Source organism: Gallinula chloropus (assembly GCF_964237585.1).
Source record: "Gallinula chloropus genome assembly, chromosome: 13".
NCBI lineage: Eukaryota > Metazoa > Chordata > Aves > Gruiformes > Rallidae > Gallinula > Gallinula chloropus.
The window spans coordinates 17,566,450-17,594,261 of NC_140098.1; the positions used below are offsets into that span (position 1 = coordinate 17,566,450).

At 37.5% G+C, this 27,812-nt stretch overlaps 1 protein-coding gene across 1 annotated transcript in view; it reads right to left on the reverse strand.

The window, feature by feature from the left end:
- Positions 1 to 27,812, reverse strand: part of CDH13 (cadherin 13) — a 477,887-nt gene that overhangs the window by 378,039 nt on the left and 72,036 nt on the right. The window contains exon 2 of the mRNA XM_084270008.1: positions 6,872 to 6,983. Within this exon, the coding sequence (XP_084126134.1) occupies positions 6,872 to 6,983 (112 nt within the window). The remainder of the gene's footprint in view (positions 1 to 6,871; positions 6,984 to 27,812) is intronic.

Below are 27,812 nucleotides of genomic sequence, written 5' to 3' on the forward strand. Positions count from 1 at the left end.
CTTATTTCCTCAGGAAGATCAGAGTCACAGGGGTTGGAAGGAACCTCAAGAGATCATCAGGTCCAACCCCCCTGCCAAAGCAGCTCCCCAGCTCATATCGCACAGGTCAGCATCCAGACAGGTCTTGAACGTCTCCAGAGAGGGAGACTCCACACCCCCAGGGCTCTGTCACCCTCACTGTGTAAAGGTCTTCTGCATGTTGGTGCAGAACTTCCTGTGCTCCAACTTGCAGCTGTTTCCCCTTGCCCTGTCTCCACAGACACTGAAAAGGGGCTGCCCATTTCCCCCTGCATCCCATACTTAAGATATTTATAAACATTGATTAGGTCTCCCCTTAGTCTTCTAAGAACAGCCCCAGCTCACTCAGCCTTTCCTCACAGGGGAGATGCTCCAGGCAAGATGACCCCTGAAATTTTGTCAGCCATAACTTGTTTTGTCAACCATAGCTTGTTGAGCTCTGCCAAAGCTAAACTACCTACTTTTTCCCTAAAAGAGATATTTGGGCCTTTCAACATGTTTATATACCTGCTGAGAGCCAGGCTGCCTCTTGGCCTGCAGTGTCAAACAGGGAGTAATATCTTAGTTGATCTGGATTTTTCTTTGAAATTGCCAGCTAGAAACTATCAGACAAGCCTTCCATTGACCCTGGAGTCATCCTTAATACCAGGTTTGCACTGCACTGAGCAAGGCACTGAAGTGGGGAACATGATAACTATTAGTTGGTCAGCAACACACTATATAAAGGATGTGCAAAGTTCTGCCTGAAGGACCACAACGTTAGCATGTGGCATGCATTGTGATACCTCAGGAGAAGCAGCTTGTCTCCGAGAAAGGAGTGATAAAGAGGAAGAGGAGAAAGAGCAGGAGGGCACCTCAAGTCTGCAGAGCCAGGTCTCTGGCTTTGTTAGCAAGACAAAAGCTAAAGCTCACCAAAAGGACCTGTAATAAAGAGGAGTAAATGAAATAAAAGGCCACCAAGTGTCTTTGAAGCTCACTAAGATATTATCATAGGTGGGTGGGTAATAATAAGCTCTCATAATGGGAAAATTAACCTTTCCTTGAAACCCTAGGAATATGTATATTATGAATATACACACTTTATTCATATGCATATGCATCTTGTACAAAATCTGTGTAGCTGACCCTTTGTGGTGGCACAGATTTGGAGGACCAATCCCCTGTGCTGCCCAGCACTGCAATAAAGAATACCTGCTGCACGGTCACCAAGGCTATTGAGTTTTGATTTCAGCTTTACACATCAGCACCCATCCTGCTACTACTGAGCAGCTGCTTATTGATTTAGACTATTAGAAGAACAGCTGGCATTCCAAAGCCTACACAAATTTCCAAAAGAAGTCTCCAGAAACAAATCAAGAAACAAAACCGAGTAACCAGCTACATTTACCTTCCTAAATCCAGACCGAACAATTAACAGAGCCTGCTCCATCACTGCAAACATCCTCAGCCACTTTCTGGTTTGGTTTTGTGGGGGTGTTTTTTAAACCAGGGTCATATGGCTTTTCTCAACAAAACAGACAGCCACTTTGAGGTCAGATCTTCATTTCCACCACACTGGAATTTTAACATCAAGAGGAGGTTTCACCAACACGTACAGCTTTCCTTCCATCACTCAGCAAGAGCTGACTACATCCTGAGAGATTCTGACTTCGCCCTGAAGACGTTTTTCAGAGACTAAATAATTCTTTCACATTAGAGCGAACAAGGACCTACCTTTTCAAAACCTACTTTAATTAAACGTATATGCATAAAAATCAAACAGTCTATTTTAAACTCATTTCCCCTCAGGTCCTGTTAATAAGCTGACATGCACTGTTTTTGGAAGACAAGTGCCTGACCACCTGGCACTCAAGAACCACTTTTTCCTGTTTTGCTTTGCTTTAATCATGTGCAAAAGCAGTTTAGCAGATGATATGATATTCTGTTATGTTGCAACATCGATCTGCATACATCTACTCAGAGACATCCGAGATGTTCTGTATCGCTTAGTCACAATACATACTTGCCATAGCCACACTGACAGCTTTCTCCCTCTGTGTAAGAGTTCAGCATCAAACTCCAATTAAAAAGGAATGCCTCAGGTATTTAAGTGCAAAAGGATCTTCCCTTCCCTTTGAAGATCCTCATCACTCTGCCTCCATAAACATGCTGTAAAGTTCCAAATCGCCCACTTTAAAATTACTTCCGCTATCTTGCAACCCCTTTGCATGCCACTAGATATTTCCTGGAATTTTGGTAACATGAGTTTGTCTCCCTACACCCATTTAAATTTGAAAATCATGATTAAGAGACACCCCAAATATCTGGCTTCAAATCTGACCGATATTTCTGTCTTCACAGCATAGCACAGTTACAGATTCCTGGTCTTAATCATGTATCCAAGTGTCAGAACTGAAGCACTAGTACTCAAGTTGTAAACATGGGTATGTGCTTATTAAGATACATTTTGAAGTATAAAAAGCATTCCACTACCCAGGTAGAAGAGTTGACAGACATTTCCACAGAACCTGCTACCACATGCCCAACACAGGGACCAAGTAATTTTTCAATGTTTTGTAACATTTCTTAGCATAGTGAGTGATTTATGTGAAATGAAAATAATTTTAAAATGTTTTTAGAATTCAAAATACTTTAAAGTCCTCTCTATTTTGAAAAGCCATATCTATGTTTCAGCAGGATGCACTACACATGCACTATACCTGAACAGGTGAAAAATATCCATGGTTATCTAGGTATTACCAAAAACTCTAGGCAGTTTTCCACACAATAAGTTATTCAACCACTCAAACACCCTTTTTTAAATTACAATTTCCACCTATAGTTCCAGTTACCTAAATCCTGTGACCTTCAGCATGAAGAGTTCACACTAGCACATGAACCTCAGGTTAAAACTCCATAGAGGGTTTGGCACGTTCTGGTATGTTGAGTAAGGCTACCACATTAACTCTATACAAGCTGCAGAAAAAAATGAGGCAGGTTGAGATGCATCGAGCACACGTGATAACACACACCGTATGGATCAGAATAAACAGGAGAGTAATAGCAGCTATAGCGATAGCATGGAACAGTCACAGGAAGAAGCCACCTGTACAGCCAAATGGCATGGTAACCAGTGGGAAGATGTGATAAATCACAAGTCTCACATGGCAGCATTTGAGAACCATTTGAGAATGCTTTGATGTGAATGTGACCAGTGCTATGATCCATCTACACACATGATATTGTCTTAGTAGGAATACTGTGTGATCTTTCCACAGGCATTACTCAGTTTGAACAAAGGAAATGTTCCTGAAGGCTATAGCTTTGCTAGACAACAGAAGAAGAATTGCTTAAAGCATTAATAATAAGCAGAATAATTTATTTCCCATCATATGATTAAACAAAGATTTTCAATATGGTTGAATAGAAAAGTCTTCGTTAAAATCCACAGACTAACAAAAAGTACCCAAATATGGACAGACAAAGCCCTGATCTTGAAGCAGCCCCAGCTCTGAAACATGCAATCTATCACATAAGAGACAGAAGAGGTCAGCCATTAATTAACATCCAAATTAAAGCTTTTCAAGTAAGGGTCAAAACTTCCTTTGTTTTGACATTTAAATCACTAGCAATGTATTCCCCAGTTTAGTATGCACAACACACCACCCAACGCCTTTATGTTAATTGCCTCAATTTTTCAAGTGTGCTATTTGATTCATTGTCAATTAAAAATACCCCCAAAAGCCAAGACTCATGTATGTTAAGTATAAACATGATTAATGTAACACAATTACATTTCCACATTTGATGAGCCTGATTAGGAACTTTCTATCAGTCTGGCATGATGGAGCATTGTCACTACCAGTGACCTGTCAGCCTTTCCAAAGACAAGCTTGCTGATGGGGAAGTATTTCATGGCCACAGATCTTTCAGAAAGTTGTAAAGCCTGTAATTAAATGCTGTCAATTATCAACTTATCAAGAACACAGCAGTCTATGATCTTCTCCATTTGATTGCAGAAGATGGTCCTAGTCTAAACTAAAACAGGTATAAAGAAGAAAAATCCAGTGGTGCCATTGCTTGTTAAAGCAGTAATTACATGGACAGGCTATCCAGTATTTCCAGAAAGTGACACTATGAGTCCTTACCCACTACAACAAGAAAACATCTGGTTTAGGAAAAATGCACTCAGGGAAAGAACGGGGCAGAGCACAAGCAGGACAGCAATGCCTGGTTTTGGTTGTGTTCATAGAAAACACAATTTACAAGGTGATAAAGGCGATCAGATGAGAAAAACGTTAAAATTAGCAAAATTGAATGGTCCAATTCTGGAGGTACCTGTTCAGTGAGATACAACAGTAAATAAAAAATAATAATAATAAAAAAGCAGTTCTGCCCGAGCCCAATGAGATAAAAGCAAAGAAATAGCAACTGAATTCCAATGAAACTAATGGGAAGGAGGGTATGCATGCATAACTGGACTGATGAAATTTTTACAGCCAACTTAGAAGCAGGCTTTGATAAGAATTGGTACAAATCAGAATAAGAGATAAAATTCTGTACCCTCAGTTTGGGTTTTTCTTCCTTCTTGCCACCAGTAAACGTAAACTATAATTAACACTGCCATATTTAGAAGTAATAAATACATAAGAACAAGATGTAAGCTATATTTAATTACAGGAGCGATAGTAGCAATGAAATGTACAGTAGGTCCTTGTTGAAATTGAAAAATAAAAAAAAAAGGAAAAGACTGTTTATTGCACTTCAGAAAAGAATTAAGGAGCTCCTCGGCTTATCGAGGACTACAAAAGCAATCACTGCTATAGACCTGCTTTGCATATTCCCTCTATTAATTTACATAGCCCTGGTAAGCCTCACATTGCAGTGCAACTGCTAAATTACACCACTCTTGGGTAATGGGTATAAAAAAATGCAAGAGCATGCAAAGTGTATTCAAACAGACAATTAAAAATATCAATTCTGTTGACAGCTAAAATGAAGAAACTGTGCAGAGGTTTAATGCTGCCGCGTGAAGGACACACTGCTTACCAGTGATTGAATTAACCAGAATCATGCATCCACTGTCTGCCTTTGTTGAACATTACATATTAGGCCAATTTAGTGTCTGCTTATTAAAATAATTTAATTCTGAGGATTGTTTCCAGGCATTTCTAAATGTCCTCCTGGTCTTCCCTCCTCCTTGCATTAATGATGGTGTCTTAATTATTGCACCCCAGTGCAATTTGCTGGGTCACCACAGAGCAGTCCAGTTAACTTTGGCTTAATCAACTCATACTTTAAGTATTTGGGAGGACAAGCACAAATCAGCAAGAGATCTGGCAGCCTCAAAGTTCAGAGGCAGCCAAAGAATACAGCAAAGATTATTTTTATTCAGTTTATCACTAACTTGTTAGTATGGGTTTTCTCTATTTACATCTTCAACTTCGCATGTTGTACTTCCTATATCCTATTAATTTCTACTTCTAACCACATAGGAACTCTGTGTTTATGAACCCTTTAAAAACAAGAATTTAAAAAGAAACAAAGTATCCTAAAGAAATTACAAGAGAGATTTCAAACTGCTACACTGAATAACCTCCCATCTCTGAAAAGCATTACTCCTTCTCGTCTACATTTCCGCTGAAGATGCAACTCAGACTAACTCATTGAAATGCTTAGACTAAAAACGTTAACTTAAAGGGTTTTTTATCACCCCTCAAAGGCTGAATGACTTAAACTTAAGAGAGTCATTTCATTAGAATCTGGCAAATAATTTTGACATTTCACTTTGAAAAATGAGTGCTATTTTAAAATGAGTGTGCACAGCACACCTTCATACACCCCTACCTAACAGTGAAAATATATCAATGTGGAGTAATAATATCTGGAGGGAACTGAGATAGGAAATGTGTGTGTTTAATGAGTAATATTGCTTTGCATTCCTTGGTCTCACCAAATGATCACTGTGAATCACATTGTACGGTCTAGATACTGCATGCAGATGCAGTCTCATGCTACACATATAGAAGAGTTCTTATTTAACAGAAAGCAACTGAGAATGACAAAGAATAGCATATATATCACATATTAAAACACCAGTGTGTTTGGAAGTTATGAAAATGGCAGCACTATCTTTAAGTCTTCAAAAATCATTTGCCATTGGATAAGGTAGCCCCTTAGTTTGACAGTCATGAAGTCCCAAAGCCACAGAACTGAACAAACAAGCTGAAACACTTGCTCACTGAAGTACCTGAATGAACCAACACCAGGATTGAAAGGCAGGTCAATCTTCTTCAGTGTAATGCTTTGGGTATACAGTGTCAGATGGGACCATGTGGCACCTGGTTATTGGAAATGTTACCAGACACCCAGTTGTATGACATATGTAGTAACAATTTGCCATCACTGATGATCTAAAGCTTCATCCAGCATCCTCTGAATTTCATCTAAAGACTTGGACTTGTACTGGCTTTGAATTAAGATTCTCAGATATATGCTTCTAAATCTTAGTTGCAGAGGTGAATTAATAGTGAAATATTGATAGGCAAGCCCTGATTTTCAAGATGACAGGAAAAATTATAAAAAAATTCAGGTTAAATTTACTTTTAAGTGTAGACAATCCTGTTTCCACAATATTTATGTTGTTCTAAATGTTCATATATAGCATTTTACCATCTCCAATACATGGAACAGAGTCTGTAGACATCTAGGATTAATGCAGGGGAACCCAGACTGACTCATGGCAATATTCAAAATTCTATGTACTAAAGAAATAAAAAAAATAAAAAACATCTTTCTGATAAGTGGCAGGAGTGATATGAATACATAAACATCTCTGATTTTTGCACAATAGTAATGTATGAAAATAACGTACGGTTCAGAACTCGCTGGTCCTCTGTGAATTCAAATGGCTGTTCAATATAAAAAACCTTTTGCTGGAATCCAGGGACACATTCTAAATCTTCTGCACATGCAAGCAGCAGAACCTGAGGAAAAATAAGAAAAAGGAAAAGGATTTTTAACATCCACTCATTCACCTGTCACGTTGTCTTCTGGGAATGACACTGGGTTCAGGCTCAGTGCTCATAAAACAAAATGTTGGGGTCCATGCTCATAAAACAAAAAGCCCATGACATTATCCTTCCCCTTCAAATCTTGCTAAGCATTTTTATGTGTAAGGTTTTTCCTTTTCTATATCTGAACTGGTATGGAAATTACAAGGGTACAGTCCAGATTATCAATAAAGGATATTGTTGTTCTTTGTGAAAAATAGGACAGAATGTTGCTCCTAAAAGCACAGGTACATACAGCTGTCCTTAAACATACACCTAAATTAAGCACATCTAAATTTAAATAATTTAGAAATTACAGTCTGCAAACCTTGTTTCAGGAAGCTGAGCACCAAGTTAAAGAAGGAATTCTTATTCAAGTGTAAAATTCCATGATAGAAGTTTTCTTTATAAAAACTTCTTTGCTAATAAATGTAAACAGTTGCCTCCCCGCCCCCCCCCCCCCCCCTCCAGCACCAGTTTTTCTATTTTCCTTATAATCAAAAGCTTGTTTACTGAAGACTGAAAATGAAATGCCCGTATAGGTGGAGGTGGAGCTGAAGGTTGAAGTTGAATACAGATTGTGTCACTGAGTACACAGTCAAAGGTCCCTGTCACCAAAAGGACACCTCAGCAAAGGAGAACACTTAAAAGCAAAGTAAAATTGTTTGGAAATAGGTACATCGTTAATCTCAGTCTCTGAAGGTTTGCATTCCACTCCTGAATAGAGGCAACAACCCAAAAGACTATATTTTATTGGCAGCTTTTAAATGAGACCATGGGGATAGGAGTGTCAAAAAAAAAAAAGCAGCAAGAAAAACATCACTAAAAAGTTTAAAAGGTTAAAGAGAGGCAAAAGGAGGCAAGTTCAAGAGTAGGAAAAGTTAAATCTGTATTTTTTTTTCCACCTATATATGCGTAGCCACATATTTAAAAGTATTTTCTGCGTCAGAACCTCCTAAGGTTTTCCAAAACTGTCTTTCAGCTGGTGTACAGAGTACTTTGATCTCAATCTTATTTTGGCCAATCTGCTGCTTGTTGGACAGCTGAAGAAAAATCAAGGAGAAAGGGCACACACAGTGACCAAGAAGAAAATGGTCAAGTAAACATGGCAGTTCTGTCATTCATTCTAAAGTTCAAGTGGCCATGTGCAAATGAGTCTATTCACTCAAGACATTCTCAACACAAGATTACAATTCTGCAAATAAAGCTCTTCAGCTGTAAAGCGAGGACAAATTTCTCCTCTATACCACACAGGCAGTTGATGAAGGCTCCTTTCTCTTTCACCAGCTCAGGAAACAAACTGCAGTCTCACTTCTCCCAATCCAATAGCAGTATCTCACATATTTCTCAGTTCTTCCTCTACTACACTACTATCATCCAGGTATGCTGATCCTGATCCTGGAGAGGTGTCCTGCAAAATTTTCACAGCTGCGTGTTTCCCTCTTACTCACCACTCAGACCATTCATTAAATCAGAGTAATACAGTATCTGCTCTCCCTTCATGCACTTCACACTCACTATAAGTTTTATGTGATCCCATTTATAAAAACCAAAGGCAGCAATATCCCACCTGGTCTACATTAGTTCTTATTGAAACCAACTGCTGGATCATTTGTTTCATGTCACTGACATTTGCTATAAAAGCTTGGCTAGAAGTGCTAGCAGACTGTGAGAAACAGCCACGATATTTCACAACAGTTTAAGCTGGTGGTGGTCAAACGCACCAGGTGGACACCTTTCCCTTCCATCCTGACCTGCTCTTTGTCCCTTTGATGGATTGACCAAGAAAGAAGAGAAAGCCTTAAAGCAATACACCAAGCAATATACCTGACTATAATTTACTTCTACTTATCCATGTACCTGTTGCCCTTTTTAACAAGGCATAAAACCACAGTACCGAATCCCTCATTCAATTATTGACATTGATATCTTGATTTTATTGGAGATTCTGGATTCTAAAGAGGTTGAGAATCAGATGTGTTGCCCTTCAGTCTTCCAAGCAAGAGACATCTGCAAACATGGACTGACGTACTCTTGCCCTCAAAACTGTGCATAAGCCTTGATTACCGATTATAAGAAGATAGCCTGATATGCATTTAAATGGTCATATGCACAGATAGACATGCATTTTCTGCACACATTTTCTGTGGGCACAGGTGCATTTTTAAAGTACCTTTCTGACTCATGGTGTTACTGAATGAATATGCATAAAAACGCAATCACAGCAGAAGCAAAATTCTTCCCATCTCAAGATACAAGTGCCAACTGAAGGAAAGTTATATAACAAGTCCAAACCAGAAAAAATAGTCCAAGCAATGTATGTTGAAATTTAACTACAAACAACTCTTCCCCTAAAGGATTAGCACAGTAAGACGCAAATTATGATCTGATCTCCTACCTACTGGCATTTTAAAGTTGAAACCCTTGACTTATGAAGCTATAAATAAAAAGCCTGCTTCGGACATCATCTGTGTTGGTGCTTAGAGAAGGGAATATGTCTACTTTATCAGATTTGTGACGGTGTAAGTTGGCTTTGAAATCTGGGCAATCTAAATAGGTCACGAGTTAACTTCTGTAAGCCTGGTACAGAAGCCTCACATAATACGGATGTAGCAAATAGAAAATGACCTTTACTCCTTTTGAAATAATTACAAGATTCAGGCTTGGCCTTGCTGTGAAATGGAACATTTTATTCTACTTGTGCAATTCCAGGCACTTTCTTCTTCTCAACATGTCAGACAAGATGTTAGATTTGTCACCACATCGAGAGTTTTTAATTAATTATCTTTTAAATGCATAATTATTCTTTAATTTATTTTTCTCACGAAGAATCTTCCTCTGTTGAACTAAATGTCTGTCTCATTAAAATAATTTCTGTTGAGGTTCTTCAGTTTGGGGAAAAAGGTCTTTAAAAATACCTTGAAAAAGTAAGCCAAGCAGATTTGTGTTGAAGGCAAAGAGAATATTGTTCAAAGCAGAATCCATTCTGAATTCAAGCACCATGTAGATTTCACATTTTTGGATATATAAAAGGGTTTACAGGCTGATAGCTGTCTAAAGAAAGACCTCAGCTAAATACACTGAAGATAATGTTTAAATGTCATATGTGTAAAATTCAGTACATAAAAATATTGTTCATGTAGCTAGTCAAGTAAGTACTGGGCAATTAGTACAAAAGGATCTTTCACCCATCACTAAGAAAAAAGCCATATTCTTGAAAGAATATGACAATTATGCAGCAAACATAATTTGCTCATGAAAACCAGAAGAGGTAGAAGTCTGAAAAGCAAAGCAGGGAGTCGTAACTACTCAGACCTACAGATCCCATATTCACTGACAAGCAGAATCAAAGTTTTTCATAACCTACCGCTTTGCAGAAACGTACAAGGCAAAGACTCACTTTTAATATCCTGACAATTTGTCTTTCCAAATTTATTACCAGTCACTGTAAGTAAATGTCACTAGTTCAGATAACTCCTGTGCAAGCTTGGTCACTGGGCTAGAACTATACTTCTGATGGAGGTATCAAGCCTATGAAACATCTTTTTTTTAGTTAATAAAACAGCTCACACGTGCTGGTGACCTTGACTGACCTCAACATTTGCACTGAAAGCTGCTCACATAGAACATGGATCAGAAAGCAAAAGAGGATGGCAGTTTTATACCATACTGCACAGGAAATTAATAAAGTCCTTTATGTTAAAGTACCTTTGGGTATTCCCACATCTCAAAAGCCAGGCCGCTTCTACCTCCTCCGCTGGAGACTGAAAATCAGTCTCTGAAACGACCTTCCAGGGAATTTCAAAATCTTTGTGTCTTTTTTGACTTGCCCAGTTTCAGTGAAGGAAGCAATCCCATTTCGGATTTGATTGGCCACCTCCTCGCTCAGGAAATTCATTTTCTCACCTTTTACTGTAAACACTCCCATCTCTTCATTAGTCCTACCTGGACAAGATGAACTTTCTATCACAAAAATGCAAGCTTCAGAATATTAATTGCATTTCACACACATTCTTACAGTGTGAAGTTCATACTTGTGCAAGGCTCAATTTAAACTTGTAAATGAAGACACCTGTATGAGCCATCCACACAGACATGAATTTTACAATAAATGTAACCTAATCTCATTTCATAGGGCAGAATCCTGTAGGACCACAGTCCACCTTTGACTTTTGAAGGTAATTCAAAATATAAAACCAAGCAACAAACCCCACAAAAATAAACCAGGAGTCACACTCATTTTTAATAATAATAATAATCATCCCAGAAGTTCAATTATGAGCCATTTCCTAAGAAATGAGGGGTTTGACTGGGTTTCTTCTTAGGAGTTTTACATAGGGTTTCTTGGAGGTATGGGGTTTTGGGGCTTCTTTTTTTATTCTACTCATTTACTTGGAAGTGAGTATTGAAAATTTATGCTTCCGAGCTTTTCTCTAGAAGGATTAGAACCAGAAATTTGCTTTTTGCATATGAAAACTTCAGATTTTCATATTGAATACAGTGATCCTAAAAGCTCAGAACTGAGAAGAAAAAAGTAATCAGAATAATGAGAACTGCCAACACTGAATTAAATTGCATATGACAAAAATATTTTTATCATGCAGATCCAGATCTTCAAATCTTAAACCCTTTTTCTATCTTCAGGTGCTGCAACACTAGACCCACAAAAATGGATGGGTGGGAAGCCATCAGAGAAGATAAACAAGTAAGATAAGCAGCACAGTCACAGTGATTTGCAGGTATGATGAAATTCTGCCTTCACACTGAAGTCAGTAGGAGCTATTTATTGATTTTAGGTTTTTACTCAAGATATTTAAATGAAGGAGTTATTTAATTGAAATTAACAGAGGGATACTCAAACAGAATAGGGAGAGCTCCACTTTAAGTAAGGATCTGATTCTGCATTATGCAGACTACAATTAGAGTGTCAGCAGGTCCTAAGGCAATTGTTTCATCAAATCACATAAGGACTGGACATGAAGTTCTCCTTGTCTTCTCTATTTTTTTAACATCCATTGGAACAGAAAAAAAACCCAAAAGCCTGCATAACTTATCCTATGATTGACATAATTAACAAAGGTATTTTAACATTGCATAAAGGTGTGTTGAATTTTTTATCTATGAAAGACTAAATTAAATAAAACACACAGTTCTTCTCTGTTAATTTGATTTCTAGAGCACTGCTACTTGGGGAAATTTTTATTCAATATTTTCATTTTGGTGGGAAAGTTTTCACTGTTTTTAAGCTTTAACCTTTCTTCATTTTATCAGGAAAGAGGTTCAGAAAAAGAGTATTCACACTCTCTACGGCTCTACCTCTAAATCTGATAGTGAATTCAAGTCATTTTTGTAAGAAATGCTATTAAGATTTGGCACTAAGATTCTTCAAGGATGATAAATATTCTTTTAAAGGGCCTACATATCCATTTACCACATAGCTCTGTCCTAAAAGTGAAAGTCACACTTCGAGTAGTGAAGGGTGGGCCATGAAAATGCAAATTAGAATGACTTTATTGGCTCAAATGAATTCACTTCTCCTGTCACTAAGCGGTGTGACTGCGGTAGGCATCCATTAACCGGAAAGAAAATATGACAAACTCTTTTGTGAGACTATCTAGCACAGGAACTTTCTTTTTATGAGCACTTTCCTTGTGAATGTATGTTTATTATAAGGATTTTATCACATACTCAGTAAAATCGTGCATCTTCTGTGACACTGAAAATCTTGTTAGGTTATTCAAGAACCAATTTGCCAGCACTCGTGTCTGAACAGAGAACTACTTTCCTTCTGAAATTTAAGATATCAGTTTGTTAAAGGTATGACCCTGGAGTGCATTCAGAGCCTGAAGCGACTCTGGAGTCCAAGGTCCTTAGAGTGAAGAAGAGTAATAGAAGTGACATCTGCTCCCTGAATCAAGTCAGCAGGTAGCTCTGTGGAAGTCATGTCCACAGAATACCATAGCTGGAAAAACAGGGTTGGGGCAAGACCACCACAGTCTGCACTTACTCTGATTAAACAGCCATGAAACTGCATCCTAAAATTATTTTTTTTTAAATAAACTCATACTAACACACCTTCCATGCATCAGAACTTGAGCTAGCTTAGTCCCCTTGACTTGGAACCCAGAAAACTCTTCTGTAGGCTTGGAATGAACCACCTCTGGTGCCACAAGCAGGTACAACATATAGCCTTCTGGTAGATCTCTTGATCCCAACTCACAAGTCTTCTTGCATTCCACAATTCTGGACGCTTTCTGATTGTGCCTTTGTAGCTTCTAGAATAAATTTGTTCATGGTCAATTTACAGCCATTTACTCCCGTAAGTCTTGTCTCATGACTAAATTAACCTTCAATTTGTTAGGCTACTTAAACCAAGCTCTTTCAATATCCTCTTATAAGGCTACATCCTTTTGATCACCTGGGTAACATTGTGCCTGCTTAAGCTGGCACATGTGCAAAGTACATCAGGAATTCCAGACAAGCATTCTCAAGGGTCTGGTGAGTGATATTAATAGTTCCTTACCCCAAAAATATATTGCCAATGCTTCCTAAAATCCACCTTTTCCTATTCAAAGTCTTGTCATGCTGATGGATCACAATGATTCTGAAATTAACTAACACACGAGCTGAAAAGTTGGAGATACTGCCTCCATTCAGCTACAACAATGTTAAGCAGCTTTTGCAAAGTCAGGATTAATCTTTATGAAATACAAACACAGATGCAAACCCTCACAAACTGCTAAATCTATGCCCTGTCTGACCAGATGGGAACCAACTGTGCTCACAAGTGGCAGGCATCTTCGAGCACAGAACCCAGGCTTAACCCTCCCTCTCAACAGAGCTTATTAGCTGAGACTCAGGATTTGCTGATAGATGATGGTTTACAGACTCAAAAGGATTGTTGGCTATGGCTCAAAGTACAGGACCAATTTACTTTCATCTACATAGACATACATGAACATTGTTCAGATTTTTGTAATCCAGACAATAAGTATCATCCTGCTTCTTCATGTAGTTTAATGATTAATAACAGAGGCCAAAATGTGTTACTGGTGCTCAAAAGTAAGCAAAATTTTAAATTACTCAACTATTTAACAAGTAAATACCTACCCAACATGATTAATAACACCATTTAACAAAAGACCCCTCAGACAAAGAGACAGGTTGGGCTCCAAGGTTATTTTTTTAAATTATTTTTAGGCGTTACGACAAAAATAATCATATTTGGCTGAAACCCATACACCATTGGAATGAGATTACAACTGGTTAGCCTATTTAGAGAAGCTCCATAATAAATTCATTTTACAGGGCAGGGAATAATGCAAATGAGCCATTCAGTAGTAGTCCTGTACCAGTGAAAGAGGCATAAAGAAGAAACATTGGTAGTCAGAGTTCTGATCTGGTTATGCTGCAAGGTATGGAATTACCGAAACTTGAACTGCATTACAACAACAACCTGTTCAAAGATCTGCTTATTCCAAACATTTTAGTTATTTATCACCTAATGAAATAAACAGGTTGATCCTATTTTCCAGCAGTAACGACTTCATGAAACACTTAGATGAATGAAAACATGGGTATCTGGTTTAAAAAAATACAAAAATTAAGAATTCTTTAAACATATTTATAACCCTTCACATGCAGTGGCACAGGGCAAAGTCATTATTCCACACAGGGAAATACTGATGTGGCAAAAGCCATTACAGAAAAAAATTAAAATCATATTTCTTAGAGCAGATAGTGGGTTTTGGAAAGGATGGCAGGAAAGTATAAGGAATATGATACATGTTTAATTTCCCAGCAGTGTGATCATTATCAAAAAGAGTGCAGCCTTCCACCTATTGTTTTCTTTCTACCTCACAAAGTTATAGTATAAAGCAATTATTACTGCAACACAAAACTGAACTATGTGTTAACACTGAACATCTGTCTTTTGTGCTGGTAAGCTACAGCCAAAAATGAGCTTGGCAAAAACAATATTTTAAAGAATAGCATCGGTTTAAGTATTAAACACATAGACAGTGCTATCCCCTCAAAACATTACAAAACCAGGAACCAATCCCCAGAACTCATTGAAGTAGAAGGAAAAGTAAAAGTGTCTGGTTTTCAATGTCAAGAAAGCATTTCTTGAACGTTTTCTGACCTCCTTCTATGCAATCATGAATGCAAGATTCTTAAAAATGAATACTGTCAAGTAAATCTCTTCAGTCAAGCAAGGGTATTGGAGGAAAAAACCCCACAAGCCTAACATCTAAAGACTCATAACAAAAATTGAGAAACTGCTACAAGGCAAGAAGCCCAATGCAAACCTGTCTACCAACTTTGTTATTTGATTCAACAGGAAGATGACAATATATTCTGTACAACAAGCCACAGACATCATCTTTTTTTTTTTTTTTGCACCACATTATCTGCACATCACATGGTTGTTTTTTCTTCACCACAAATCATACTGAGGAATAGTAGTATGTCAGTACTAAAATAAATAGTTCTGAAGAATGGCTTCCTATTGATTTCTGCTTAAAAACCCAAGTTTATTGGCAGACTCTTAATAAGGACAAGGTGGGTTCATCACCCCAGTCTCTCTTTCAAGAGGAAATGGCAATATGGTATTGTATCCTCTCTTCAGCTTTCCACTTCTGTGAAACTCCTGTGCACTTGACACTTAACAGTTCAGCCTACCAACTATAACTGGGATTGCCCAGCAGTTTCAAGTGTTGTAAGTGGGAACTTACTGTAAGCAGAAAGAGAATAAGGCTTATACAGTCATGGAAAACCAGACCAAACCCCATGTGAGTGACATATGGTGGCACACAGCACTACTACTTGTTCTGTTTAACAGTCCCAGAAAATAAAAGCTAGCATACACCTATTTATTCCAGTTAGTAAAATTTAGAGACATAAATAATTTCAGAATGTAAAATAAGACTAAGATATCTCTTTTTAGCTTACAGGACAAAATATTGTTGCATCACACACACTATATATTCCTATAGAAGAGGCAACTGAGATTAGAAATCAGAAAAGTATGGAACACTATAAACTAGAAAGCTGGTCACCTGTATCCTAACTTTTGTCCACAAGATAGACAAAAGCCTTCAAAAGTAGTGAATAGACAGTTCACCATCCAAAAAGAGAAGGGGGGACTTTAAGCCTCTTTTCAGATATGCAGACTGAGGTCATTGGCACCACAGTAGATTACTAGGCAGTACACCATACTTTGACTTAATGCCTGTTTTACCTTTACCTCACATCCCATAGAACAGAAATTCCAGGAAGGAGAATAGAATTATTATTAGATCATAAACAATCAACCTATTAAGCTGAGCTGTAAAATTACACTGCAGTAAACTCACTGAAGATCCTCTGTGCTCTTTCCCCCCCGTATACCTGTCAAAATAAAGCACTGCTGTCCCCAGTTAACCTTGATGGCTGATCAGCTATTGCAGGAAGTTAATCAGAGCTTTAATCGAAAGACAATAACTGATCAACTACAAGAGGGCAAGAAAGATTCTGGAATGAAATGGAGAAGGATATGTGCAATATATACAAATTCCTATATTGCACATACATTTTAAAGTATGTGTATATCTTCAAATTGCTTTAGTAGGGACTGTTTGATAGATGCAGAGAGTTTCTAGCATAACATAACTTTATTTCAGCCTAGAAATAAATTCCATACCTGGTTATTAAATTTGCACATTTTCTTGTTCAATGCTGGTTTCCAAGTGATTTTATTTTCTTTTACACGTTAACTGTACCTTAGTATTAGCAGACTAGTTACCATACACGGTTTTAATTCACTTAACTGATATAACTGAGGTGGTGGCATCACCACTCATTTTACTAGTAGTTTGTGCATTTATTTACAATAGGCAGTAATTTTCAAGCGCCTAGAATCATCCAGAAATATACAGAAAAAGATTTTTAAACAAAAAGAAAAGGAACTCAGTCTTTTCAGCAATGCCAGCTGCTACTTGTGGAATATTGTTAATGAATTGCAAGAACAGAGTCAAAAATTTAAAAGAACTTGTACTAACTCTTCTGAGTTTAGAGAAAGCACGCCCCAGGGGAAGACAGCAAGTAGTTGAACATTTTTGAACACATCACAATAAAGCAAAATCTCTAAAGCTTACAGGCTCCCTTGTGTCAACAGCGACATTACATCAAGAATGACCTTTCCAAAGAAATAAAACCCATTAATGCTAGGAACATGATAACTATTCAAGATCAACACTTAGTAGCCAAAGCAGGGAAGGAGAGGGGGGGAAAACCTCAGTCTGGTAAATTAATTAGAACATAAATAATATGAAACCAAGACCTTGGTCTGTAACCCTCTCTCTCATAATTGCTTGCCATTTAAAAGCTGAATGAAATCTTTTATGTAAAAGATACAGCTATCGACCCCACATGTATTAGGAAGTCAAAGAAAATTCTGACAGGTTGAGAATGAGATCTCCTGAGTACTGAAGAATGCTTTAGTAACACCCTATTGAATACCTCTTTCTTGTTATTTACAATAGATCTTTCTTCCAACCATCAAGGAATAATGCTGCTGAAAAATATTGCAAGTTAATTGCTAAATATTTCTTTGATTGGTTGCAGAAGCCATCAATGGACAAAACATAGGGCAGGTTCTCTCTACCCATGACAATATGATGATTTTTTTATTCTTAACATGAAGGGACAGCTGTCAGTCCTGAGGTACAAGAGCATGTGTATGGTTGTGTCCTACAAGCTCCATCATGAAAACACTACAATAAACTAACATTTGTATTTGAAATCCGTAATTTAAATCAGGTTCAGTTTCTGTGGTGGTAAGGAAGCTCAATATGTTACTGTAGACCCCCATCTTAACATTGCAGATGGCACTTTCAGTACATTTATTAGTTCTATAATTATCTGTATTTACCAAGTCTATCATCTGTTCCACACGAGATTCAACAGGCAACAGACATGAGCAATAAACATAAAAAACAAAACATGGTGAAAAATGTGAGTCTCTACCTTGGATCTTGCTCTTGCATCCCATACCTGCATCTAGATACTAATATTATCAGTGAAGTAGTTGAGAGGTCAGAGTTACTCACAGTTTTGTCTAAAATTCATGGATAGAAAGCACATAAAGACATGCTTTTCCATCTGTCTAGACTGGCTAGGTAAGAACTCAGTAAAAAAGATCTCACACAATTGAGATTTGGAGATCTGAAGATGTCAGACAGCTTAAAAACTAGGAGTCTTTTTTAACCTATCTTTTTTTAACCTTCTTTACAGGGTTGGTTTCTGGGTTGGTTTTGGTTTTTTTTCCCCCCAGAGCAACACACAATAAGGAAAACATTGAAAATTTATACACCAGGATGTATCATTTGATCAAGCAATGCCCTACAGTTACTATTTGTAAAAGGAGCTAATCTAACTTTTTACAAGCTTATACAATAAGATTTTTTGAACCATTTTGACAAAGTAAGGTTGTTTGAGCTGTACATAAAGAAATCTTAAAGAAAAAAAAAATCAAGTATCCAATATTTTAAAGGTCCATTTCCTTGTACATACTAATTTAAATTTACTGGAGCAATTCAATTTTTTTTCCCCCTCTCCTAAGTGCCTCAGCCTGGAAGTGATTTGGGTTCTGTGCTTGCACAGTATAAAGCAATTTAAAATTATTCAACTGCTTCAATTTTTTTATAGGTGCCTTTATTTGAAGATGATTGGGGTTCTGATCGTGCTCAGCACTGAACAACCTTAAATTATTTAAATGCCTTTTTTTAATCAATGCTTGATGTTTGGGACTGAATTCTGGGGGGTAAAAGTACTCTATCAAGCAGTTTAAGTTGTATAAGAATTTTTTAGTTTAGACAAACTTTCATATCCCAAATAAGAATCATTTTGCCAGGGTGAAAATGTAACAGCATTACACTTCAAAATGAATCAGTATTATGCAAAATCAGAAACATATTTTTTCTTTTTAAAATACTTTAAGAGGCCCTTTTTCCATTATCAAATTCCTATGTCTTATGACATCCTAGGAAGCTTAAGCATTTCAGAAGCTACTTACTTCTACTTCAGTATATTGAAATAAATCATTTCAATAGAGAAAAAAATCTAAAAAGTTTTCCAAATCCATGAAAAAGAGAGACAGATTTATTCCCACAACATTTGACTCAAACTTTGTCAGGTGAGCATGACCAAGTCCTCTGTGATGTGGACACAGTGTGCTCAACAGTTTCTGGTTCAAGCTTATGTAAATATTGAAGTATATCAATTAAGTCCTTCACATTGTACTTCAAAGACATCATTACAGATTTAACAGGACTGAGACACAGAATCCTGGTGAATTCCTTAAATTTGATTAATGGACTTATTGTTCTCAATAGCCAAGAAAACACTCTGCTCTTTCTCTTTGTAAGGGGAAGAAATTAAGGCATGATATTTGTAAATAGTACTGGAAATGCAGGAATGGAGATCTGTGAAATGCAGCTGACAGGTGCTGTTATTATTATTATTAGAGGATCCTCCACTTTTTTTCTTACACAGTATCCTTCATTAATACTCTGCTAATACGTTTACATTTACTATCAAATAAAACCCTAAAGCATGTATTCGTGTACTTTCCACTGAGATATTCACATAGAAATGCGATCTAACATCTGTTTTAAATCCTAACATCCCAGAAATAGAAAAAAACCCCAAAATAGTGACTAACTTCTTCAAAGGGCTTCTCTTCGTATTTCACCTTTCGCTTTTCAATGAAAGCAAGGAGAGGAAACAGGATCCTTTCTCACCAAGATAAACAAGCCAATGTTCCTCTGCACATTCATTTGAGAAGATAGCTAGTCCTTAAAGATATTGGCATGCCTTACTAATCAGAGGCTTTTAATTCTGTCTCTCCAATTTCAATTAGCAAGTGAACACTGACATCCTCAATTGCACCACGTAGAGCTTTGCTTTATCCAGTTAATCATGTTCACTGCAGCTATTCCCAAGGCTGAGGTTTCAAGAGTTCCTAGCTTCTGCAAATCCTCAGAATTACATCTTTTCATTCAGAAACAAAAATATGAACATATCACTCAAAAACACTTGCCCTGGGTTCAGGAAGGATTGTGCTTTTCTCTCTCCCAATAGTCAGCTGCTGTGATCCATGTACAGAATTAAGTTGCAAAGCATCACAAAACTCATCAGAAACATTTTGCTTAAGTTAAACCTCATATTATAGTAATTAAAGAAGCTGTGAGAAACCATAATTAGACTAAGTGTCCAACAAATATTAATCAGTGAAGTAATATTCTATTATTAAGAAGCAGCTATTCACAGTAGGAGTTTCTCTTGTGAGAAACAAGATTAGGAACTGAGCCAAAAGCAAACCAGAAGGCACAGAAAATTGGGTCATTTGGTGTCTCATTTATAATTTAGGAATGCTTTCATCACCTGTATTTTACTCATTTTATAGGGTCATTTTCGTGGAGAAGGTATGAGCACCTCCAGACCTGTTGGCTTGTCCCAGTGTTCCCAGCCAGCAATAAGGATTTCTTTTCCTCCCTTCTAATCCCAGCCAATAGACAAACTCAGACCACGCACCACAAACAAACCACTTAACCTCCCTACGTTCCCCCATCTGTAAATTAAAACAATATAATTAACATACATAGCAGGGAGGCTCTGTGATTTATTTCAGTGCTTTGAAGAGATTTGAAGTCTTAAGCAAGTAGTACTGTATGAACACTGACAAATCTTGCCTGCTTGAGGCACTGTCAGGAACCATTCTGAGCAAACCAGAAATAAGACCACGTGAAAAGAAAAGTTTGCAAAAATGCCAGGCCAGCTTTAGCTTCTTATTTTCTTGTTACACCCTCACTACATCTCAATTAAAAACTAATTACAGCCATCTCATAACAAGGCTCCTTTTCTGAGATCGGTTTTAGAGCTTTCCTCCTTTAAAGTTTATTTCTCTGCAGTGAGAGAATTCTGAGACTCAAACTAGACCCTAACAGGGGGTGTCAGGGGTTTAAGATAAGATACTACAGTCCTTTTAGTGAAAAAACATTTCTAATAATTTCAAATATTTTAATACCCTAGGCAATACACAACAAAGTGCAAGGCCACATATTAGTTGGTGGAGGAATCTCTAATGACTTGTATGAAAACAAGTATCAATCAAATATCTACTCTTTCCACTTATTTTAAATGGATTCTGATGAAGCAACCAACTGCTCTAGTAGCTGAGTTTTCCACTGCTGTCCCAAAGAACATTTTTTTTTAAAACAGCATGTTAAATCACAGATTACCTTAGCTGTTACAGAGCAGATATGGCTTAGACAAATTCTCTATTTTAAAATCTATTTGCTCTAGCTACAGTGCACCAGCATTTCCTTAGATATTTCAGTATCTGCAATATCTACCAAATGCACAATTTAAAAATGCAAAACTCCGAATTATATTCTGGTTTCTAATTAGGCTAAATAGGTATATTTATAGAGAGATGTTCATAGCAAACATCCAGGCATTATGATCTTTTCAGCACTGTTGAAAGATATAACCAAGCCCAACTTCTAGTTCCATAATTTCTAGCACTGATAGAGGGTTCTGAAGCAACAAGCAAACCAAGCTTACCATGCAGTTTCCAAAATTGCCTTTGATACATCATGAAATGCAACTCAATTAGAAGAATCATTCCAGTAAGTTCATATATACTACAACATCACCTTGCGCACTCGTTAGCGCCTTGACAACAACAAAGGCCTCATTAGAAGCTAACATCAAAATCAATATTAATGTACAAAACTGAAGAATAAAAATCTTGCAAGATATTTACGCTCAATGTGAAAGTAGGTTTCAAGTCCAGATAAGATGTAATTTAAATATTCTAATTTAAATTAGTGATCTACATTGTAAGAGACAAAAGTAGTTTTGAAAAACAAAGCCATAGTGTAAATGAGACAGCTATGTTCACTCCTGCCAGCAATAAAATTACAATCCCTTATTGTATCCATTGGCCACAGAAATAAAAGCCAAGTAGCAACAGGAACAAATATTATATAGAGCAGATGGAAAATGAGAGAGTGCTTGATCAGATGTCAGGGGAACCACTTACGTTATTAGTTCTATTAAAAAAAATAACTGAAATCCAGAAAAAACAGGCACAGTAGATTTGGCAATAGGTACCTACTAGCAGAAGAGCTCCTGAAAAAGCAAGAGGTTGTTGAAATAATTTATTGCCACGTACCGAGACAATAAGGCACTTGCAGGTCTTATTTTTGTAATCAATTGGTAAAGAACTAGAAGAACTCAGTGAAAATCAATTAGCTCAGGGGGAAACACACCACAAAGGAGAGGACTTGATGGAGAAACAAGAGTTGGGGGGCAGGGGGGGAAGGACAAAAATCTCGTGCTTGCTCTGCAAGCTGATGGATCTTACACAGTGACACTGTGGGCACTATGGTTCTACATTCAGCCCCCCCAAAGAGCTGACAGGCAGCCTATCTTTGACTACACGCTCTTCTATCCAATATAAACACATCAGTGTTTCTTGGCACATAATTTGTTTCACTAACATAGTTCATATTGTTTCCATGCTCACCAAAAACTATTTAAAAAGGGTAAAGGAAGAATGAGTAATTGCTCTTTTTTCATTGCTTTCAACAGTTAGCTTAAAGGATGGAGAATCCTCTTGCCAACCTACAAGGGCAAAATCCTAACCCCTCATGAAAGTGTCATCTGTGATGGTGCCAGGATCCCATCCTACTTATTTTTATTTAAACTCCATGTCTTTTTACTTGGCATTTTATTTCTTGTCATTAGCTAGATTCTATGTCCTAGATTCAGTTTCACTCTTTTTTTGGCTTTCACTTCGGCTCCCTTATCCTACATCCCAGAGGCTGACAGGATTATTGGACAGTTGAAAGCAGTACATGTGCATGAATTCCCTTCACCGCTCTGACAAAGACAAAAGCATCCATTTCATTTTAAGTAGTGCTCAGCTGCCAGCTATAAAGACACAGGTGGTCTGCATGCTTATAGTCACTTCTGAGAGAATTTCATACAAATACATATGTAACCATATTTGCAACTTAATTTTCCACTGGAAATCGTGCTACAACTCACAGGCTACAACACTAATATTCTCTATAATCTTTACCTCCACAACAATATCAACTTAGTGCAGTAAAATGTTGAGACTTGAAGATCTAGAAGTTATTAGCTCAGTTAACTCATCAGTGGACACCCATCTCTAAGTTGAAGTATAAATTCAGCAATGTATTAGCATGTTAAAAGGTCTGTCTTCAGTTAAGATATCAAGGGAAAACTTTGTCAGGGAGAACGTTTCAACTGAATAATTGATATACATCTTTCTGCCTGTGAAAAGCCATGGGAAGAAACAATAATGTCTGGATCTTTAAGGTAGGCCAATATTAAAGCATTGCAATAGGTGAGCAGAGGACCATCTGAGACTACTGAAGATTAAATTAGGACCAGAAATTATATTAAGCTGTTTTTTTCCTCTAGAGCCAAGCATAGAGATGAATAAGACTTCACAAAGCAAAAATAAAATAGAACTAGTAAATTCTGTTAATATTAATGACATTTGTTCTTATATTTCTGGGATATTTATCTGAGCTACGCATACCAGTTCACTGGAATGTGTTGGATTTCTCTCCCCCCTTCCTTGGGCAATGTTACTGTTTTAGGGAGGTACAATGGAACAGTAAAAACCAACAAAACATTTTTTTTCAATTTTAGAAGTGGGTGAAGGAAGAACACAACATGCTGGAAGTGTTGAATCACTTTGGTTTAGTTTTTTTGTTTTCTAACAAAATGAGCAGTTGAAAGACTCCCAAAACAGAGTGCTTCATTTCTGGTTTAAGAGCCAAATTGTATGATTTCATTCACGTTAGCTCAACATTATCCTTTGACTGCTGCTGTACGGTTTGGAAGGCAGTAATTTTATGTCTGTCATTCAGATGGAGACCCTAACACACAGGACAAATTGACATGTTTCTGCCATTCAGCCATAGAGGAGAATTGGATCTACAAAATGAAACACCTGACCTGTAGCCTTTAGAAGCCACATACCTCATCAAGGAAACACAAAACACTACTAAACCGGCACACAGAGTTCCTGTTAAATAATCTTTCAGAACTGAAGTGTATCAACTGGAGTAGACAATATAAAATATATTCCACTTCTGATTTTGAAATGGAGAAATAAAAAAGTAACACTCTGTAGAAGATTCACTTCACTGGGTCACTGAGCCACTACTACTCACCTATTTTTGTCATCATTTCAGTATGCCATTAGAGGCAATTAATACCTTCATTAGTTCAGCATAATGTGCTGTAGACATACCAAGCTGGCACAAGACTTCAGTGAGGCATCCCAACACCAGCTGAACAACTCTGTTGGGAAGGAGGATGAAACTGCAGCCCACAAGGAAAGTGCACAAATGCAAGAGAATTGTTACTAGTGATCAAACTTCACTTTTCTGGGGAACATGCCCAAAGCCAGGCTCTGTCTAGCTCTAAGAGACACTTTTCCCCACCCCAAGCTGTTAAACTTGTACTGGTGTTTCCTGCAGTATAATCTAAAACAAACCAAAGAAATAAGTATTGGGGGAAGAAATGGTGACATTAAAGAGTCAAAACAGGCATTTTCAGATCAGAGGCATGTTTTGAAGTAGTTTGAGTATCAACCAAGTTACCTACGTGTAACTTTCTGAAGTACTGAAAACCAGGCTCATCACCTTTGCCCCGTTTCAATGTACTGAATCACATGATAGTTTTGCAGTGGCTACTAATGACAACTACCCTTTTAAAATTTTTGGATTTGAACTTTAGATCTACCAATAAAGAGTGAATAAAGCTACAATAGCATTTCCAAATTACCTGACCTAGTTTCTACAAAGCTATATTGTAAGCTGCACTTTCATCACGCTTAAGTGAATGCTCAAAGTGAATTCTGGCAAGCAGGAGTAATGCATGAACTCTAAAGGTATTGTGGGATGCCTTCCTTCTCTATTATCCTCTTTAGTTTGTACTCCCCAGTATATTTAGGGTCCCCCATTGTGCCATAAAGAACTGCAACTTTCTTGAGCATAAATTAACGGAAAGCTATTGCAGCAGTTTCTTGCTTCCCCCTAATGAATTCTTCCTACAACACACCTGGTTTAAACATGGAGTAATTATTTTGCTGTTACCTGCTACTAGAAGAAAGCAAGCTTGAGAGCAGTGAATTGAACTTGCCCTTTATCCCCTTCTCATTGTATCTACCCACAGCAGACGGCACCAAAATGCAACTCAATTAAACACAGCCTTCTTGTCATACTGTAAACAGAAGCTCTCCCCACAGCAGACACAGGGAAGTTTTGCCATGACACTCCTTGTTGCATCTGACAAGTTTATTCAAAAGCAAATATTTCATTGGGGAGGTCTGTCATTCTAATCCTGTTCTTTATGCGAGAGCAGCTAATGCAATTTCAGCTACCTGAATAGAAGGGCCCTCGCTTCCAGATGTTCTGTTGTGCCTTGCAGACAACAACTGCTATAGGACTGACACCAAAAGACAGGTATTATAAGTATTTTTTCCATCGTTAGCTTCCTCTTTGCACAGGGTTTATAGTCTCCTTGTTGATTCCTGTAATTCCGATAGACACAGGAGAAGCCATTGTAATGCTATCCTGTAAGTCTCTCATAATAGCAACAGAAAGAGGGCAATTGTACTGAATGAGGTGGTAAACTTAAGTTACTCCTGAACTATCAAAAGTGTTTAAAAGACTGAAAAAAGATTGACTCGATGAATCAAGCCTTGAAGAAAATGGTATATTGTTTTTACTTCCAGGACACAGACCTCCAAATTGCAGTGTCATACATGAGCTATACTTAACACTGATCAGGGGTACAGCAAACCTGCATGAACACCAGGCCACTGAGAAAGACAAGGAGCTGGAGTAGCCAAGTCAGCATGAATATTACAGCCAACTGAACAAAAGGCTGGAAAGCAGCTCTACTAGCATTTGGCAGCACCCTAACAAGGTATACAGATGTACCTGCTGCCTGGTGGGTTGCACTAACGTTAAGTGAAAGAACATACACATACAAAAAAACCTTATTAACAGACAAGACATTAGCTTTTTCTGTTGCACGTATTTACACCAGCTAATCAAAAAGCTGGTTTTATTTCATTAATAATCCATTGGTGTTTATTATCAGCATAATGTGCTTTTTTCATCCGGTCTCTACAAGTATTAAAGAAATAAGCCTTGTCATGAAACTGTCAGTTAACCCCATTGGAACACAGCAAATAAATGCAAACAAAGCCAAACAGGAAGAACAAGAGTATTTAAGTCTACAGATACAAAAGCTTTCAACAGATTGAGATTTGCATTTGTCGTCTTAATATCAATATACGTTAGCTGATATATTGCTTATTGTCCAACAGCAACATGTTTTCTTTCAATTACCTATGATTTGTGATATACAAATAGTATTTACCTAGATATTGGGCTTGTTTAACTATGAGCTTCTCCTAGGAAATGAAGAGCTTCTCTTATAACATGCAATGTAACTAATAGGCCACTCCACAGGACTGCCAAGCATCTGCAGTTCTCACTGAAGTCCAAGAGGCTGTAGGTGCTCAGTAACTTTCCACGCCTGTTCACACACAGGTTGGAGAAAAGCACTACCCCAGAACAAGTCTACCACCTGTGCCAAGCACACTGTGCTTTCCCCAGAGCAACTGTGAGTAAAGACACTTGCTATATGGGAAATGCAGTTATTTAGTGTGACAATCCAGGATTTCATTCTACATACAATTACTCAGACATATGAGCATTCACTATGTAACAGCCTCATAAATATGTCTTCTAGTTGCCAAAACTTTGTGGAAAACAATCTGTTCTACTCATTTGCTCCTTCAGAATAGAGGTTGTGTTATAAAGATCAAAACCTGAGCCAACTGGATCAGGAGTCAACAATATTTAAGAAGTAGCATCATCACTGCAGCTTATCCAATTCAACAGCAGCAATCTATTTCCTAAGTGCAGAGCTGCATTCATGCACCACGAATAGCTCACACTCAGTGATACAGAAAGAAATGGTAGCGTCTCAACTTACATAAAGATTATTATTCTCTAGACCATTGGAAGAAGTCTTATTTTGAAGTTCTGTAAGTGATCCCCCTTTCTCTGAAAGAAAGGAGTAATTGCTTCTGATTTGCTTGTTATCAAAGCACAATGATATATCCTTTTGTTCTGTACCAATTCACGTAATAGACACACATAGGCCTTCAGCTACACTACTTCTCATCCATACACTATTTTCTTTGCCTAGTGCTTTGGAAAAAAGGCTATAGCACAAAGAAAAGTGGGCAAAAATGCAAAGCTGTGATGTGCTGCTAAATAGCAACAGAGATGTTCTTCCAGAGACTTGACTGCAGACTGCACCCGCCCTTGTTAAGCATCCTAAGTAATGTGAGCAAATTAACCACCTGCTCTGTATTCAAATTCCTTTTCGAATATCAGGTCTCTTGCAATTCCTTCCCATGTTAATGTCAGGTTGAAATAAGAGAAGAATCTATACAATCTTAGAATATAAGTTATTATTAGACAGTAATGTGTTGTGTGTTGCTCCATCTATATAGAACATATTGTTTTGCTAGCTACAAGTATTGGCTTGTAATTAAATGCACTGTACTCTAACTTAGAGAACTGGGTCAAGTTTCCAGCAGACTCTTTGTGTTATCAAATATCCTTCAGAATGGCTGGCAGACTTCTG